Source organism: Rattus norvegicus, chromosome 10, assembly GCF_036323735.1.
Source record: "Rattus norvegicus strain BN/NHsdMcwi chromosome 10, GRCr8, whole genome shotgun sequence".
Classification (NCBI taxonomy): Eukaryota; Metazoa; Chordata; class Mammalia; order Rodentia; family Muridae; genus Rattus; species Rattus norvegicus.
The window spans coordinates 1,117,473-1,135,310 of record NC_086028.1 but is presented as its reverse complement, the minus strand read 5'-3'; the positions used below and the strand labels follow the sequence as shown (position 1 = coordinate 1,135,310).

General features: G+C 43.6%; 1 protein-coding gene and 1 pseudogene across 14 annotated transcripts in view; one reads left to right on the top strand and one right to left on the bottom strand.

Moving 5' to 3' along the window:
* Abcc1 (ATP binding cassette subfamily C member 1) overlaps window positions 1-17,838 on the top strand; it is a 140,391-nt gene that overhangs the window by 27,121 nt on the left and 95,432 nt on the right. For 8 of the 14 annotated variants that reach the window (XR_010055129.1, XM_063268404.1, XM_063268402.1 and 5 more), the window contains exons 2-4: window positions 12,028-12,204; window positions 13,473-13,598; window positions 16,046-16,183. The exons of 2 other annotated variants lie outside the window; for them this stretch is intronic. Coding sequence is in view for 11 of the 12 variants with exons in the window: in XM_063268404.1 (XP_063124474.1) it covers window positions 12,028-12,204; window positions 13,473-13,598; window positions 16,046-16,183 (441 nt within the window). In the remaining variant the exon portion in view is untranslated. The remainder of the gene's footprint in view (window positions 1-12,027; window positions 12,205-13,472; window positions 13,599-16,045; window positions 16,184-17,838) is intronic. 4 more of the 14 variants (XM_063268405.1, XM_063268408.1, XM_063268403.1 and 1 more) reach the window with 2 other exon arrangements.
* Window positions 2,789-3,656, bottom strand: Rps3a-ps8 (ribosomal protein S3a, pseudogene 8; annotated as a pseudogene).

Below are 17,838 nucleotides of genomic sequence, written 5' to 3'. Positions count from 1 at the left end.
AGCTTCCTGTGGTTTGTGGATCGCATCTTGGGTAATTCAAGCTTTTTGGCTAATATCCTTTTATCAGTGAGTGCATACCAAATGTGTTTTTCTGTGATTGAGTAACCTCACTCAGGATGATATTTTCTAGTTCATTCCATTTGCCTATGAATTTCATGAAGTCATTGTTTTTGTACCACATTTTTTGAATCCATTCCTCTGTTGAAGGGCATCTAGATTCTTTCCAGCTTCTGGCTATTATAAATAAGACTGCTATGAACATAGTGGACCATGTGTCTTTGTTTTATGTTGGACCATCTTTTGGGTATTTGCCCAAGAGAGGTATAGCTGAGTCCTCTGGTAGTGGAATGTCAAATTTTCTGAGGAACCTCCAGACTGATTTCCAGAATGGTTGTACCAGTTTGCAATCCCACCAACAATGGAGAAGTGTTCCTCTTTTTCCATATCCTCGCCAGTATCTGCTGTCACCTGAGTTTTTTATCTTAGCCATTCTGATTGGTATGAGGTGGAATTTCAGGGTTGTTTTGATTTGCATTTCCCTGATGACTAAGGATGTTGAACATTTCTTTAGGTGTTTCTCAGCCATTAGGCATTCCTCAGCTGTGAATTCTTTGTTTAGCTCTGAACCCCATTTTTTTTTTTTTTTTGGTTCTTTTTTTCGGAGCTGGGGACTGAACCCAGGGCTTTGCGCTTCCTAGGCAAGCGCTCTACCACTGAGCTAAATCCCCAACCCCTGAACATTTCTTTAGGTGCTTTTTGGCCATTCAATATTCCTCAGCTGAAAATTCTTTGTTTAGCTCGGAACCCCATTTTTAATGGGGTTATTTGGCTCTCTGGAGTCTTAACTTCTTGAGTTCTTTGTATATTTTGGATATTAACCCTCTATCAGATGTAGAATTGGTAAAGATCTTTTCCCAATCTGTTGGTTGCCGTTTTGTCCTAATGACAGTGTCTTTTGCTTTACAAAAGCTTTACATTTTTATGAGGTCCCATTTGTCGATTCTTGATCTTAGAGGATGAGCCTTTGGTGTTTTGTTCAGGAAATTTTCCCCAGTGCCCATGTGTTTGAAATTCTTCCCCACTTTTTCTTCTATTAGTTTGAGTGTATCTGGTTTGATTTGGAAGTCCTTGATCCACTTGGACTTAAGCTTTGTACATGGTGATATGAATGGATCGATTTGCATTCTTCCACATGCTGACCTCCAGTTGAACCAGCACCATTTGTTGAAAATGCTATCTTTCTTCCATTAGATGGTTTTAGCTCCTTTGTCAAAGATCAAGTGACTATTTTACAATTCTGTTCCACTGATCTATCTGCCTGTCTCTGTACCAATACCATACAGTTTTTATGACTGTTGTTCTGTAATACTGCTTGAAGTCAGGGATGGTGATTCCCTCATAAGTTTTTTTATTGTGGAGTATAGTTTTCGCTATCCTGGGTTTTTTGTTATTCCAAATGAATTTCCAGATTGCTCTTTCTATCTCTGTAAAGAATTGAGTAGGAATTTTGATGGGGATTGCATTGAATCTGTAGATTGCTTTTGGCAAAATGGCCATCTTTACTATATTAATCCTGCCAATCCATGAGCATGGAATATCTTTCCATTTGCTGAGATCTTCCTCAATTTCTTTCTTCAGAGACTTGAAGTTCTTGTCATACAGATCTTTCACTTGCTTGGTTAAAGTCACACCAAGATATTTTTATATTACTTGGGGGGACTATTGTGAAGGGTGTCATTTCCTTAATTTCTTTCTTAACCTGTTTATCCTTTGATAGAGGAAGGCTACTGATTTGTTTGAGTTAATTTTATACCCTCACACTTTGCTAAAGTTGTTTATCAGGTTAAGTAGTTCTCTGGTGGTCTGGTGGTGGTTTTTGGGGTCACTTAAGTACACTATCATGTCATCTGCAAATAGTGATATTTTGATTTCTTCCCTTCCAATTTGTATCCCTTTGACTTCCTTTCACTGTCTGATTGCTCTGGCTAGGACATCATGTAGTATATTGAATAAGTAGGGAGAGAGTGGGCAGCCTTGTCTAGTCCTTGATTTTAGTGGGATTGCTTCAAGTTTTCTCTCCATTTAGTTTGACATTAGCTACTGGTTTGCTTTTACTATGTTTAGATATGGGCCTTGAATTCTTGATCTTTCCAGGCCTTTTATTATTAAGGGGTATTGAATTTTGTCAAATGCTTTCTCAGCATCTAATGAAATGATCATGTGGTTCTTATCTTTGAGTTTGTTTATATAGTGGATTACATTGATGAATTTTAGTATCCATCCCTGCATCCCCGGGATGAAGCCTACTTGATCATGATGGATGATCATTTTGATGTGTTCTTGGATTCAGTTTGCAAGAATTTTATTGAGTATTTTTGCATCAGTATTCATAAGGGAACATGGTCTGAAGTTCTCTTTCTTTGTTGGGTCTTTTTGCGATTTAGTTTTAAGCATAATTGTGGCTTCACAGAAGGAATTCGGTTTCAATGTTGTGGAATAGTTTGGACAGTATTGGTATGAAGTCTTCTATGAAGGTCTGATAGAATTGTGCACTGAATCCATATGGACCTGGGCTCTTTTTGGTTGGGAGACTTTTAATGCTTCTATTTCTTTAGGAGTTATGGGGTTGTTTAGATGGTTTGTTTGTTCCTGATTTAACTTTGGTACCTGGTATCTGTCTAGGAAATTGTCCATTTCCTCCAGGTTTTCCAGTTTTGTTAAATATAGGCTTTTGTAGTAGGATCTGATGAGTTTTTGAATTTCCTCTGATTCTGTTGTTATGTCTCCCTTTTTTTTTTTCCATCACAAATAGGACTTTTTATTTGTCGCTATTAAAAATCTGGATTTTAAACGGATTCTTGGACTGGTGGTTCATAGCCATCAGCTCGTTCAACCTTAGCACCTGTCTCATCACCAGTTGTTTTGCCAGAACTACCGCCTTCACCATGGAGCTCCATGAGTTTTCCCAATTCAAACTTGGGTTTCTTCAGCATTTTGACTTTCCTAACAAAAACATCATGGAGAGGATAGATGGACTGGCAAGCCTTCTCTATGTCTTTCCCAATGCTGTCTGGAATCAGTTTATTAACTACTTCCTTCAAGTCATTTGTCTGCACTTCTCAGGTCATGATCTCCATCATCTTCTTGCGGATCTGGCAGACCTGCTGGTGCTGCGCATAGGATGTCTTTCTAATCTGGTTGTTACGTTTTTTAGTGAAACCAACACAGAAAAGTCGGAGCAAATACCCATCGGTCGTCTTCACATCAACATGAGCTTCAATCATGGTCTGCCACTTTTTGACCATGGAGCACATTTTGTCCCGGGTAAGATCCATGCCATGGAAGTTAGTCAGACAGTTTTTGCCCTGAACATCCTCAGTAATTAGCTTGAACTTTCTAAATGCAACTTCATCATTCTGTAGATCTGCAAGACACACTTCAAACACACGACCCTTGAGGCCATCAGATGCAATTTTGGTTCCTTGAGTCCTTGTAACTAGTGTTTTCCCGATGTTCCTAATATTGAACATTGCTGGAGCTTTCACATCATACCAGTCTTTCTTAGAAAATGGATCAACCACTTTCTTCTTGGCCCCCTTTTTGCCACCTTTCGTCAGGCGCTAGTTCTTCCCGACCGCCATGGTGCTGCTCTGAGAGCCAAAAGGTATGTCTCCCTTTTCATTTCTGATTTTGTTAATTTGGACACACTCTCAGTGCCCTCTGGTTAGTCTGGCTAAGGGTTTATCTATCTTGTTGATTTTCTCAAAGAACTAGCTCCTGGTTTTGTTGATTCTTTGTATAGTCATTTTCATTTCTACTTGGTTGATTTCATCCCTGAATTTGACTATTTCCTGCCTTCTACTCCTCTTGGGTTTATTTATTTCTTTTTGTTCTGGAGCTTTTTGGTATGCTGTCAAGCTGCTGACATATGCTCTCTCCTGTTCCTTTTTGCACATACTCAGAGCTCTGAGTTTTCCTCTTAGTACCGCTTTAATTGTGTCCCATAGGTTTGGGAATGTGTACGTATATTATCATTAAATCTTAAGAAGTCTTTAATTTCTTTATTTCTGCCTTGACCAAGTTGTCTTTGAGTAGAGCATTGTTCAACTTCCATATATATGTGGACTTTCTGTCATTTTTGTTGTTATTTAAGACCAGTCTTAGTGCCTGGTGTTCTGATAGGATGCATGGCATTATTTCTATCTTCCTGTATCCGTTGAGTCCTGTTTTGTGACCGATTATATGGTCAGTTTTGGAGAAGGGTCCATGAGGTGCTGAGAAGAAGGTATATCCTTTTGTTTTAGGGTGGGGTGTTATATAAATATCTGTTAAATCCATTTGGTTCATAACTTCTGTTAGTTTCTCCATGTCTCTGTTCAATTTCTGTTCCCCTGATCTGTCTAGTGATGAGAGTGGGGTGTTGAAATCTCCTACTATTATCATGTGATGTGCAATGTGTGCTTTAGTAAGGTTTCTTTTATGAATGTAGGTGCCCTTGCATTTGGAGCATAGATATTTAGGATTGAGAGTTCATCTTGGTGGATTTTTCCTTTGATGTATATGAAGTGTCCTTCCTTATCTTTTTAAATGACTTTTGGTTGAAAGTCAATTTTATTTGACATTAGAATGGCAACTCCAGCTTGTTTCTTCGGGCCATTTGCATGGAAAGTTGTTTTCCAGCCATTTACTCTGAGGTAGTGTCTGTCTTTGTCTTTGAGGTGTGTTTCCTGCATGCAGCAAAATGCTGGGTCCTCTTTACGTATCCATTTTGTTAGTCTATGTCTTTTTATTGGGGAATTGAGTCTGTTGATGTTGAGAGATATTAAGGAATAGTGATTTTTTGCTTCTTATTTTCATTGTTTGAGGTGGAATTGTGTTTGTCTCTCTTTTGGTTTCATTGCAAGGAAATTATATTCTTGCTTTCTGTTTGGTGTAGTTTCTCTCCTTGTTTTGGAGTTTTCCATCTCTTATCCTTTGTAGGGCTATATGTGTTGAAAGATATTGTGTAAATCTGGTTTTGTCATGGAATATCTTGGTTTCTCAATCAATGTTAATTGAGAGTTTTGCTGGATACAGTAACTTGGACTGGCATTTGTGTTCTCTTAGGGTCTGTATGACATCTGTCCAGGATCTTCTGACTCTTTTTTTTTTTTTTTTTCCGGAGCTGGGGACCGAACCCAGGGCCTTGCGCTTGCTAGGCAAGTGCTCTACCACTGAGCTAAATCCCCAACCCCTCTTCTGACTTTCATAGTCTCTGGTGAGAAGTCTGGTGTAATTCTTATAGGTCTACCTTTATATGTCACTTGACCTTTTTCCCTTACTGCTTTTAATATTCTTTGTGTTTTGCATTTGGTGTTTTAACTATTAGAATTTCTCTTCTGGTCCAATCTATTTGGACTTCTGTAGGCTTCTTGTATATTTATGGGCATCTCTTTCTTTAGGTTAGGGAAGGTTTCTTCTATAGTTTTTTTTTTTGGGTTCTTTTTTTTTCGGAGCTGGGGACCGAACCCAGGGCCTTGCGCTTCCTAGGAAAGCGCTCTACCACTGAACTAAATCCCCAGCCCCTCTTCTATAGTTTTGTTGAATATATTTACTGGCCCTTTAAGTTGGGAATCTTCACTTTCTTCTATACCTGTTATTCTTAGGTTTGATCTTCTCATTGTGTCCTGGATTTCCTCTATGTTTTGCTTTAGGAGCTTTTTGCATTTTATATTATCTTTGACAGTTGTGTCGATGTTTTCTATGAAATCTTCTGCCCTTGAGATTCTCTCTTCTATCTCTTGTATTCTGTTGGTGATGCTTGTATTTACGGCTCCTTGTCTCTTCTTTTGGTTTTCTATATCCAGGGTTGTCTCCCTTTGTGCTTTCTTTGTTGTTTCTATTTCCATTTTCAATTCCTTCACCTGTTTGGTTGTGTTTTCCTGTAATTCTGTCAGGGATTTTTATGTTTCCTCTCTAAGGGCTTCTACTTGTTTACTTTTGTTTTCTTGCATTTCTCTAAGGGAATTCTTCATGTCTTTCTTAAAGTCCTCCATCATTATTGAAAAATGTGATTTTAAATCTAAATCTTTCTTTTCTGGTGTGTTTGGATATTTGGTATTTTCTTTGGTTAGAGAACTGGGCTCTGATGATGCCAAGCAGTCTTGGTTTATGTTGCTTAGGTTCCTGCGCTTGCCTCTAGCCATTGGGTTGTCTCTGGTGTTTGCTCGTCTTGCTGTTTCTGGGAGTGACTTGACCCTGCTGTAGGCCTCTGTGTCAGCACTCCTGTAGAACTGTTTCCCTGTTTCCTTTCAGTCTTTCCTGAGAACAGGTGCTCTGACTTCTGGTGTGTCGGCGCTCCTGGAGACTGTCTTCCAGCTCTAGGGACAGGCAGGAATCGAAGGGTCCTGCCCCTGATTGCTCCTGTAGGTCCTTGCACCCCGCAGGCACAGTTGGCATTATGTGATTCTCTCTTGGGTTTGGACTGTGGGCAGAGGGTATTCTCAGGATACTTCTCAGGAGTATCCACAGTTCTGAGGGTCTAGCTCTCTTCCCCAGGGGATTTGGTTGCAGGGAGCTGTTTGGCCAGTTCTGTTCAGTACTGGGGGCAGAGCAGAACTGTAGGTGCCAGTGGCTGTCTGTTCCTATATCCCTGTATCCAGAGTCACTGTTCAGTTTCCCCTTGGACCAGGGATGTGGGCCAAGGTGTGCAGAGGTGACAATCTGTCCTGCGGCCTTAGAATGTCTGCACTCCTGGGTGGTCTGCCATCTTCCCTACGGGATTTTCCATTCTATACATTCTATAGATGGATTTTTATTTCCTCTTCCTCTTTTTTTTTTTTTTTTGAAAAAAAAGAGGCTTAAATAATTCAGACTTGAACTTTTACCTGAACCACATTCCCAGGTTCTGTCTGTTTTATTTCCTTCTGGGATTTGCTTAAGGTGCTTTTCTCTCCGTTTGCTTGGTGCCTCCCCTGTCCCTGGTTAAGAGAGAGAAGAGAAAAGAAAAATATGAGAGTGTACTGATAAAGATACCTGTCTCAAAAAAACCAAAAGAACCCTGCATGACAGAATTTTATAGGCACATAAATTCTTAGGGCTGGGTTGAATGCAAGGGGACACACATTGCAGGGTGATCAACTTGATGGTGGAATAGAGTGTTCATTCAGTAGCCTGGGTCACATAGACCTATCTCCAGCTGGGTTTGTGTCAGGGCAGTCAGGTCCCTGGAGAGTTCTGAGCTAAATCAGGTTTGAGTTCTGAGGATCTCTGGTTAAGAGAGAGCCCTGGGGAAGGAAGACCAGGTGATTGGAGTCTTGGGTTGGTGACAGTGAATCCTTTGCACAGGCCTAGAAGCCTAGAAGTGGCAGCCACAGTTCTTGCCTTCTATAGTAGCTGATGTTGAGGCTGGATGAAGCAAATATTGAGAGGCTCCACATCTTGTCCCAGCTGTGCTCAGGGCCACTGTGGGCTGTGAGGAGAGATGGCTGCTGAGACGGCTGGCTCTCCCTGGCTGTAGGTTCATGTTCCCAGTTTTCCCTTTGGAAGTCCCTTCCTGCCCCTTCTGGCACATCTCTGAGGCAAGGCATACATCTTTGCATTTCCCCTTCTTCAGGGAAATGCTCTCTTCTGTACCTCTCTTTCTTTCCTGAAGGCATTTCAGCTGATATGCCTTGTGCAGGAGCTAATCTCTAGCCTGAGCCTTTCCTGCTCCTTAGACATTGTCTGCACCAGTGGTGTGTGGCTATGGTGACAGTGGCTTTTAGTAGCCCTGTGGGATTAAGCTCTTCTGTATACTACCTCCTTGGTTCTTGCCAGAATCTTCCAGGCCTTTCATCTTTCTGACCAACATATTGAAAATCAGCTGAAGCTCATAGGACATCACATGAGGTTAAGGTCTTAAGTTGGAGTCCACATTCATCTGGTCTGAAAGCCAGGGCTCTATCTGGGCTGCTGCTGACTAAGAAAACCATGGACTGTTGCTAAAACAAAACACAAAAAAACAAAAAACAACCCAACCAATCATCCAACCATGGGAGTAGAGATAGCTCAGTCAGTAAAGTGTTTGCTATGTAAGTTTGAGGACTTGAGTTCAAACCCTGGTAACCAAGTAAAAAGCCAAGTGTGTTGGTGGGAGTTTGCAATCCCAGTTCTGATGAGTTGCAGACAAGAGAATGCTAATTGGTGAGCTCCAGGAAGGTGACCTTTGGCATCCATACACACATGTGCACATTCACATATACATATAGTAACACACACTATAGGGAATAGTGCTGGAGAGGGAAGAGGTGGGTTTAGATGTTAGTTTACTTAACCATTACCAGCTACCTGCTAGGTGAGGGCGGGGAGTGTCAAAGTCAGTGAATACTGAGGCCTGAGTGTGGAGTTCCTAGTGCCCCTGCTTATCTGTGGCTCTTGGATGCGTTCTCAGTGTGCCTCATCCTGGAAATGGATTATAATGAGTTCTACAGGAAAGCAATTGAGTTATCACCTGAGCCATTTCCCCAGTCCACCTGTGCCATCTATTGATACAAGGATGTGAGTCTGAGTCTTCCTTCAAGTATTCAATAGTGGACTACCTTGTTTACTTCATTTGTCATAAAGAAAGGAAGTTAAACTTTGGTGGGAGATCTGCCCCTGTAGGACTGCAAGACTCAGAATCTTGTGAATACCTGGGGCTTGGGAGGTGGCTGCTCTGTGTAAGCCCATGGAGCTTGTTTTGAAGGTTTTGTTTGTCTTTGTTATACACCCCTCCTCCCTATACCAGGAATAGAATCCAGGGCCTTGTGCACTGTAGTCAAGGACTTCATCACCAAGCTGCATCCCCAGTTCTCTTTCCATCTTTTATTGTACACATTTTAGTTTCTGTGTGTGAGTGTAAAGGTCAGTGTGTGGGAGTGGGTTCTTCCCGCCTCTAGGTTCTGGGGAGAGCAAACTCAGATCCTTAGGCTCAGTGGCAAGTGGCGTTGCCTGTTGAGCCATCTCATGGCCCTGACTTTTATTTTCTGACAAGTTTCACAAAGTTGCCCAGCCTGGCCTTAAACTCATTCTGTAGTCTAGGCAGGTCATGAATTCTCAATCTTCTGCCTCTGTTGTGGTTTGCCCGGGAGTTATCTGTATTTGGATGCCCCAAGGACAGCCACTTAGTCACTACTCAGGACTCAGGTGACTTCACCAGAGCCTTCTCCCCATTGAATTTGTAAAATACAGGTGAGGGAAGGAACAGGATAGAAGGAGGCCTGTCATTGGATGAGAAGGAAGGATGGGCGGGAGAAGAGTTTGAAGGAAGAGGAGGAGACAGAAACGGAAGGGAGGAGGAGAGGAGGGAGAGAGAGAGAAGCCATGGCTGGTGGCTTTAAGATTCTGCTCCGTGTATTTACAGGTTGTTATTAATATTCTTAAGGGATGGATGGTATTGGACTTTGTATGTTTAGGTGGGCAATTTTATCTTACCATTTGGGTCAAAGATTATTATGTTGTGTGTTCTTTTATTTGACAGTTTGTCTGTAGGAAAGTATGAGACACTGGGCCGCCATGGAATTGGAATGTGTGCTTCTGGCAAGATATCCAGCAGATACCTTGGGGCACTGCAGTGCTGGACTTAATGGGGATAAAAGACAGTGATACTTTTTAAACTTTTTTTATATTTTTACAACAACATGCCTCAATTTCCCACGCTGGAGTGGCAGGCTAGTACCAGCAGCTGGCCTACACTTTAAATAAACCTATGACTGGCCACTTTGAATTCCAGAAATTACCTTACACAGACAGATGCATGCTTGCCATACGGGACCTGCTGGGTTCTTTATGTCATGCTGTGTTGTTTATTTGCAAGGTTGGATGGAGTGAGGGAGTGGGAGGTGGAATTAAAGATTGCCATGTGTAGTTTGACATAGTGGTTGTTTCCATGAACAAGGGCACTCTTAATCAAATGAGGAAAACAGGGCATGACAGCAGGGGACTGCCTTCTATTGGACCACAGAACATTCCCAGGGTTTTTGTTACAGATGCACCAGGTGTCTTCTGTATCAACGACAAGGTAGCAACAGGAAGTTGACGAAAAAAAATACCAGGGCACTGGGAATGGTTAGAAACAGCTTAGGGCAAAACCTCTCATGTTTCTCTCTCTCTTCCTTTCTCTCAACCCCTTCTCTCCCTCTCGTCTTTCTCACTTCCTTCTTTTTTCCTTTCACCCTATCTCTTTCTTCCCCTTTCCCTCCCTCTCTCCAAAAGAAATGAAAATGTCAAGAATTAGGCATATCTTGTCAGTGATTTCTCTAGGCCAGTGTGGTTGCACATGCCTTTATTCCCAGCATTCTGAAGCAGAGGCAGGCAAATCACTTTGAGTTTGAGGCTATCATGGTCTACATAGTGAGCCAGAGCCAGAGCCAGAGAGCCAGAGAGCCCGAGAATGCCAGAGAAAGAGCCAGAGAGAGCCAGAGAGAGAGCCTGTGAAGGACCAGAAAGTACCAGAGAGAGAGGGGTTGTAGGTAAATTTTTGTGTGCCTGGATAGGTAATGGATGGTTGTACAGGTGAAGACGTAGACACACAGACAGGTAGGAGACAGGGTCGTGATGGGTAGGCATGCGGGATATGTGGATATAGTAGCAGCCTGCTGTCGTGGGAGGATTGTGCAGATCCAGTAGCTGGGTTTGAATGCTACTCCAGTGGTCCAAGCACTGAGTAACACGCTCTGTGTTGCCATCAAAAAGAGGAGATGGTAAAGGACTGAATTCATAGTCTTAAAGGAGAGGACATTTTATTATTTCATTTTATATTATTTTTTTAGACAGGGTCTCACTAGTATTCCTGGCTATCCTGGTACTCAACTATGTTGTCTAGGCTGGTCTCAGGCTCACAGAGGCTCACTTGCCTCTGCCTCCCAAGTACTGGGATTAAAGGTGTGACCATCACATGCAGCCCAATGGTTTATGTATTACATTAGAATTGTGACTTCAGTAAGATGGTTCAGTGGATAAAGGTGCTGTCACACACACACACACACACACACACACACACACACACACACACACACACACTCAGTAAAATGTTAGAAGTTGTGTTGTATTGCCAGGTGTGGTGGTGCACATCTTTAATCCCAGCACTTGTGAGGCAGAGGTAGGCGGATCTCTGTGAGTTCAAGGTCAGCCTGGTCTACATAGTACATTCTAGGGTAATAGGGATGTTACAGAAAGAAATCCTGTCTCAAAAAAACCCAAACAACAACAGCAAAAGTTATGCTGTGTAAACATATGTGGCTCACATGTTTATGTATACATGTGGAAGCCAGAGGGCATCCTCAATTGTCATTTTAACTGTCATTCAAAAATCAAATGTCTTTGATTTAAAAATAGTATATATTTAATATATATGAGTACACTGCTCCTCTCTTCAGACACACCAGAAGAGGGCACCAGATCCCATTACAGATGGTTGTGAGCTACCATGTGGTTACTGGGAATTGAACTCAGGACTTCTGAAAGAGCAGTCAGTGCTCTTAACTGCTGAGCCATCTCTCCAGCCCAAACTTTTTTTTTAAGTGTGGGTTCTGGGCTTGAACTCGGATCCTAATGCTTGCTCAACAAGTGTTTACCCACTGAGCCATCACCTCTGCTCCCGACAGTACCATTTTCTGTGAACATCTAGCATCGGAATGCACACATAGTACTGGCATTTGGGCATTATGTGTGCTGAACCATCAAGGTAAAGGTCTGGGGTCTTTAGTGTATGAAGCAAGCATGCAAATGATCTGTATGATGCCCAGGTTCTTCAGGTTCGAGGGATCAAGGTCCCCTCAGGTGACAGCCTCCCCCATCTTGTGAGCAGGGGACTTGCAGCAGCCCTAAGACCACCTCTTCTTTGCTCCTGTGACTTGGTGTTCAAGCTCTCTGGTCACTGACCCTTTGAAGTTTGCATACTTGTGCGAGATCCCTGGATATAGGAATCATGATCTATTTCTTTGAACCTACAGCAGCAGGATTGGAATCCTGTGAGTCCCTGTTCCTTCATTGTGTGACAGCGCCCTTTGCATGTGCTTGTGTTCCCAGGATTGGAATGTCACATGGCACACCAGCAACCCTGACTTTACCAAGTGCTTTCAGAATACGGTCCTCACATGGGTGCCTTGTTTCTACCTCTGGTCCTGTTTCCCCCTCTACTTCCTCTATCTCTCTCGACATGACCGGGGCTACATCCAGATGACACACCTCAACAAAGCCAAAACTGTAAGTCACCTGGTGTCCCTCTGGGGTGGGGCATCCAGATACTTGTGTAGCACAGGTTAGCCTTGTGTAAAGAAGACAGAAGAATGTGCTAGATCAAGGCTGGGAATTTGGAGGCAAGCATAGGTCAAAACTCAGGCCACAGGACATTTGAGTGAAATCCTTAACCTCCATTGCCTCAGTTTCCCTATGTTTACACTGGGGAAGATGGAAACTTTCTCAGGGGAGTCTCATAAGCTCTTTGTTTACTAAAGCAATTTCCTTGTATTTATTTATTTTGACTGTGGAAGTATTTTCAGGGCCAAGAGGATGGCTCACTGGATAAAGTACTGCGCAATGTGAGGACCAGAATCCCTGTGAACATTGAGGTGGAAACAGAAATTCCCTGGGCAGGCTGGCTAGCCAGACTATCTGGAAAGGGATCCCAGGCTCAAATAAGAGACACTGAGTCAGGAGTAGAGTGAAAGGTGCCTCAGTGGGCACCTGTACCTACACACATGTGTGTCTCCCCACACAAGTACAAACATGACATTAACATGCTGAAAAGGTTATGGTCCTGAAATTAGTTTAGGTTATAGGGAAACTGCAAGAATAATACCAGAGCCTGTGCTGGCCCCTCTGCCTGAGGCTCCTATTGGCCAGCCTTTCCACTCTTGTCATTTGTTTCTTTCTTAGTCTCTGCTTTCTCCATATGTACATATTTCGGTCATTTTTTTTTTAATTTGGCCATCAGTGAAGAGGTGACATGCCCTTGTGTTCTCTAATTCTTTATTTTTATTTCTTTGAGGCAGGTTCCTACTTTGGAACCCAGGCTGGCCTGAGATCCCCTGCCTTTGCCCCTTCCTTCATTCTAGGGTTTCAGATCACTATGCCTGGCTTGTCCATCATTCATTAGTGTTTCTTTCCTCAAATTGGACTGTTCTTTTATTAAGTATCACCAGTGACAGGTAGGGATAGAACCATCTTGGAGTTGTGACTAGAGGTCAGATTCTGAGCAAGGTACTAGGGGTATGAGAATTAAACAGCTGGGAACGGTGGAATAAACCTCTCATCCTAGGACCTGGGAGGCTAAGGCAGGAAAATCCGGAGTTCAAAGCCAGCCTGGGCTCCATAGTGAGGCCCTGTCATGAAGAAAGAGAAAGGGTAAGAAGCTGACTCTTTATCTGAGAACCTTGGAGGTTAGCTGGTGTCCTCATGGTGACATTTTTGGGATACTCAGAGAGATCCCAGGATTGCTGCTGAAACATGTCATGATGTCCCTTTTCTTCCAGGCCTTAGGATTCTTTCTGTGGATCATCTGCTGGGCAGACCTCTTCTACTCTTTCTGGGAAAGAAGTCAGGGAATGCTCCTAGCCCCGGTGCTACTGGTCAGCCCGACACTGCTAGGCATCACCATGGTGAGGGTTGGCTGGTGGGGCTGGCAGCAAGAAATGGAGGACGTGGGCTGTGGTGTGGCTGAGTGGTAGAGTGTTTGCCTGGCATGAGCAAGGTCATGAGTTCCATCTATAAAAGAGAAGCTGCGTTGTGAGCCAAACAGGTGGCACATGCTTTCATTCTAGCACTTGGAGAGATGTGGAGGGCAAGGCCAGTCTGGCTGTAATAGTGAACTTGAGGCCAGCCTGGGCTATATGGGAGCCTTGTTTCACAAAACCAAGAAATAGGGGCTAGAGAGATGCTCAGTGGCTAAAAGTGCTTGCTGTTCCTGCAGAGGACTCAGATTTGGTTCTACCATGTACGTTGAGTGGCTCACAACCCTTTGTAATGCAAGCTGTAGGGGAATCCTCTTCAGACCTTGCGGGTACTCGAATATATTTGGTATACACATAGACGCATACACATACCAATAAATAAAAATAAAATATCTGAAAGGAACAAAACTTAAACCTAAAACCAATACACAATACTGAAGAAATGGCTCAGAGGATAAAGATGCTAGTGGTATAAATCCCATGCAAAGGAGGGAGAAGGGAACCATCTATGTGCTCTGACTTCCAAATGTTCATTATGGCGTGTGTGCACACACACAATAATAAAACATCTTAAAACCTCTAAAACAAAACATGCAGAATCTCTAATGTTAGGGAAGCCGTCAGCAGCAGCTGTGTTGCCTACCCTGACCTGCAGCTCCCTGCATCTTTAAGTGCAGCTCACAGAATGTCATTTATAGGAGTTTTTCAGGAGTGGTGGACTGGGAGTCCTCGAGAAGGCTTTAGGGACATAATGTAAAAATGGCCCCTAGGATCCTACATGTAAGCAACACAGACAGCTGTGACTTTAAATTTACAGATAGACGGTGAGTGTGTTTGAGTCTGGTAGGACTCTTGGTATTGTGCTTGAGCTCGAGGTCATTTTAGAGTGGGACAGGCACCATGTGTCTCCTCTTACAGGTGAGAGGCCCAGGACTGTGGATGAGGTCATGGGTAGCTGAGCCACACTTGGGTCCTGTGCGAAACCCAGAAGGGTTTTAGAGAGCGGAGACCTTGGCAGCTGGAAGAAGAGGAGGAAGAGCAAGCTTAGAGCAGACTTGAGGGCAGAGAATCAGTTTATCTGAAGGGTTGGAGCTGAAAGGACATATACAGGGAAGAACAGGCTGTAAGTCAGGAACAGTGGAGGCTCAGGAGGGAGGGGTGGTGACAACGAAGACACGGTGGTGCTGACGGCTGTGTTAACCAGGTGTCAGGCACAAGACCAACTCCTGAATGACCTATGTTCATGTATTTGCACATTCTTCTCATGTTGTAGTTAAGTGAGTGGAAGTCCAGAGAAGTGAAGGAGGTGGGCCAAGGTCACAAAGCCAGGAAATGGTAGAGCCACATTCCCATGCTGCTCTGATGTCTGTGATGGCTCTTGGCTTATTTTCTGGCTCTCTGGCTGGGCTCGATTCCTTGCGGGCACTTAGCAAACATATTCTTGCCCTGACTATGTGTGAGATAAAAATGTGTGGCCTGGCTGAGCACAAAGAGATCAAATGGTGTCTCTATAAAAGACTAAAGCTGTGTGTCCTGGTCTGTGGAGATCTGAGCAGGGAGCTCTGAACTTGGATCTGGGGCTTGTACTTAAGGAAACTTCAGTGAAGGGAAGAAGAGTGGAGCTGAAGCCCAAAGGGTAAATAGGATGAAGGGACTGACCATTGCAGATCCAACATTCAGGGTAAGGAAGAAATGGAGGCTTGGCCTGAGTGCCTGGGACAGGCATGGAGAGGAGGAGATGAGAGAGGATGTTCCAGTAGGAGGTAGAGGACCCCAAGGCACTGCAGCCTCACAGTGAGTGGGGTCTGCTCTGCATTGTCTCCTCTCAAAGCTGGATCTCACCTCTAAACTGAGCTTTCCTCACATCCCTGTTCGGGTCTTACTGGAATCCCGTGACTCAGGGACTGGAGGACGGCTTAGTCGTTAAGAGCACTTGCTGCATAAGCATTAAGAGCTGTTCAGATCTCCAGCACCCATGTAAAAAGTCTGGCGTGCCACACATATCTTTAATTGGAAAGCAGAGGCAGCTTGGTCACCAACCTAGCTCTAAATTAAATGAGAGGTTCTGTGTCAAGAGAATAAGGCAGAGAGTGAGAGAGCAGAATACTCAGAATCATCCTCTGGACTCCACCCAAGTGCACCCATGCAGACATGTGCATATATACTACACACTGTCACACATACACACAGATAATAAAAAGAAAGATACCTTTAGAAAATGACTACAGCTCTTTAGGTAGCTGCTGTGGTACTGTTGTGACTGGGCTAAGGCCTCCTCTCCAGGCAGCTCTTGGACCCCTGAGACATGCTTACTCAGACACCATGGGACCCTGCAGTCCTGCCTCTCTAACCTCTTGTATACTTTTCCCTTCCAGCTGCTCGCCACCTTTTTAATTCAGTTTGAGCGAAGGAAAGGAGTCCAGTCCTCAGGGATAATGCTTACTTTCTGGCTTGTAGCCCTACTCTGCGCCCTTGCCATCTTGAGATCTAAGATCATCTCTGCCTTAAAAAAGGTAATCGGGAGAGATGCTTCCTCCATTTTGTATGGTCATGTGTTGCCATGGGAATCACAGGTTGGGGACCAAATAGGTTCTGCTGCTTTTCCAGGAACATCTCTTTTTTTTTTTTTTTTTTTTTTTTTTTTAAATTTTTTTTTATTAACTTGAGTATTTCTTATATACATTTCGAGTGTTATTCCCTTTCCCGGTTTCCGGGCAAACATCCCCCTCCCCCCTCTCCTTCCTTATGGGTGTTCCCCTCCCAACCCTCCCCCCATTGCCGCCCTCCCCCCACCAGTCTAGTTCACTGGGGGTTCAGTCTTAGCAGGACCCAGGGCTTCCCCTTCCACTGGTGCTCTTACTAGGATATTCATTGCTACCTATGGGGTCAGAGTCCAGAGTCAGTCCATGTATAGTCTTTAGGTAGTGGCTTAGTCCCTGGAAGCTCTGGTTGCTTGACATTGTTGTACATATGGGGTCTCGAGCCCCTTCAAGCTCTTCCAGTTCTTTCTCTGATTCCTTCAACGGGGGACCTATTCTCAGTTCAGTGGTTTGCTGCTGGCATTCGCCTCTGTATTTGCTGTATTCTGGCTGTGTCTCTCAGGAGCGATCTACATCCGGCTCCTGTTGGTCTGCACTTCTTTGCTTCATCCATCTTGTCTAATTGGGTGGCTGTACATGTATGGGCCACATGTGGGGCAGGCTCTGAATGGGTGTTCCTTCAGTCTCTGTTTTAATCTTTGCCTCTCCGTTCCCTGCCAAGGGTATTCTTTTTCCTCATTTAAAGAAGGAGTGAAGCATTCACATTTTGATCATCCGTCTTGAGTTTCGTTTGTTCTAGGGATCTAGGGTAATTCAAGCATTTGGGCTAATAGCCACTTATCAATGAGTGCATACCATGTATGTCTTTCTGTGATTGGGTTAGCTCACTCAGGATGATATTTTCCAGTTCCAACCATTTGCCTACGAATTTCATAAACTCGTTGTTTTTGATAGCTGAGTAATATTCCATTGTGTAGATGTACCACATTTTCTGTATCCATTCCTCTGTTGAAGGGCATCTGGGTTCTTTCCAGCTTCTGGCTATTATAAATAAGGCTGCAATGAACATAGTGGAGCACGTGTCTTTTTTATATGTTGGGGCATCTTTTGGGTATATGCCCAAGAGAGGTATAGCTGGATCCTCAGGCAGTTCAATGTCCAATTTTCTGAGGAACCTCCAGACTGATTTCCAGAATGGTTTTACCAGTCTGCAATCCCACCAACAATGGAGGAGTGTTCCTCTTTCTCCACATCCTCGCCAGCATCTGCTGTCACCTGAGTTTTTGATCTTAGCCATTCTCACTGGTGTGAGGTGAAATCTCAGGGTTGTTTTGATTTGCATTTCCCTTATGACTAAAGATGTTGAACATTTCTTTAGGTGTTTCTCAGCCATTCGGCATTCCTCAGCTGTGAATTCTTTGTTTAGCTCTGAACCCCATTTTTTAATAGGGTTATTTGTTTCCCTGCGGTCTAACTTCTTGAGTTCTTTGTATATTTTGGATATAAGGCCTCTATCTGTTGTAGGATTGGTAAAGATCTTTTCCCAATCTGTTGGTTGCCGTTTTGTCCTAACCACAGTGTCCTTTGCCTTACAGAAGCTTTGCGGTTTTATGAGATCCCATTTGTCG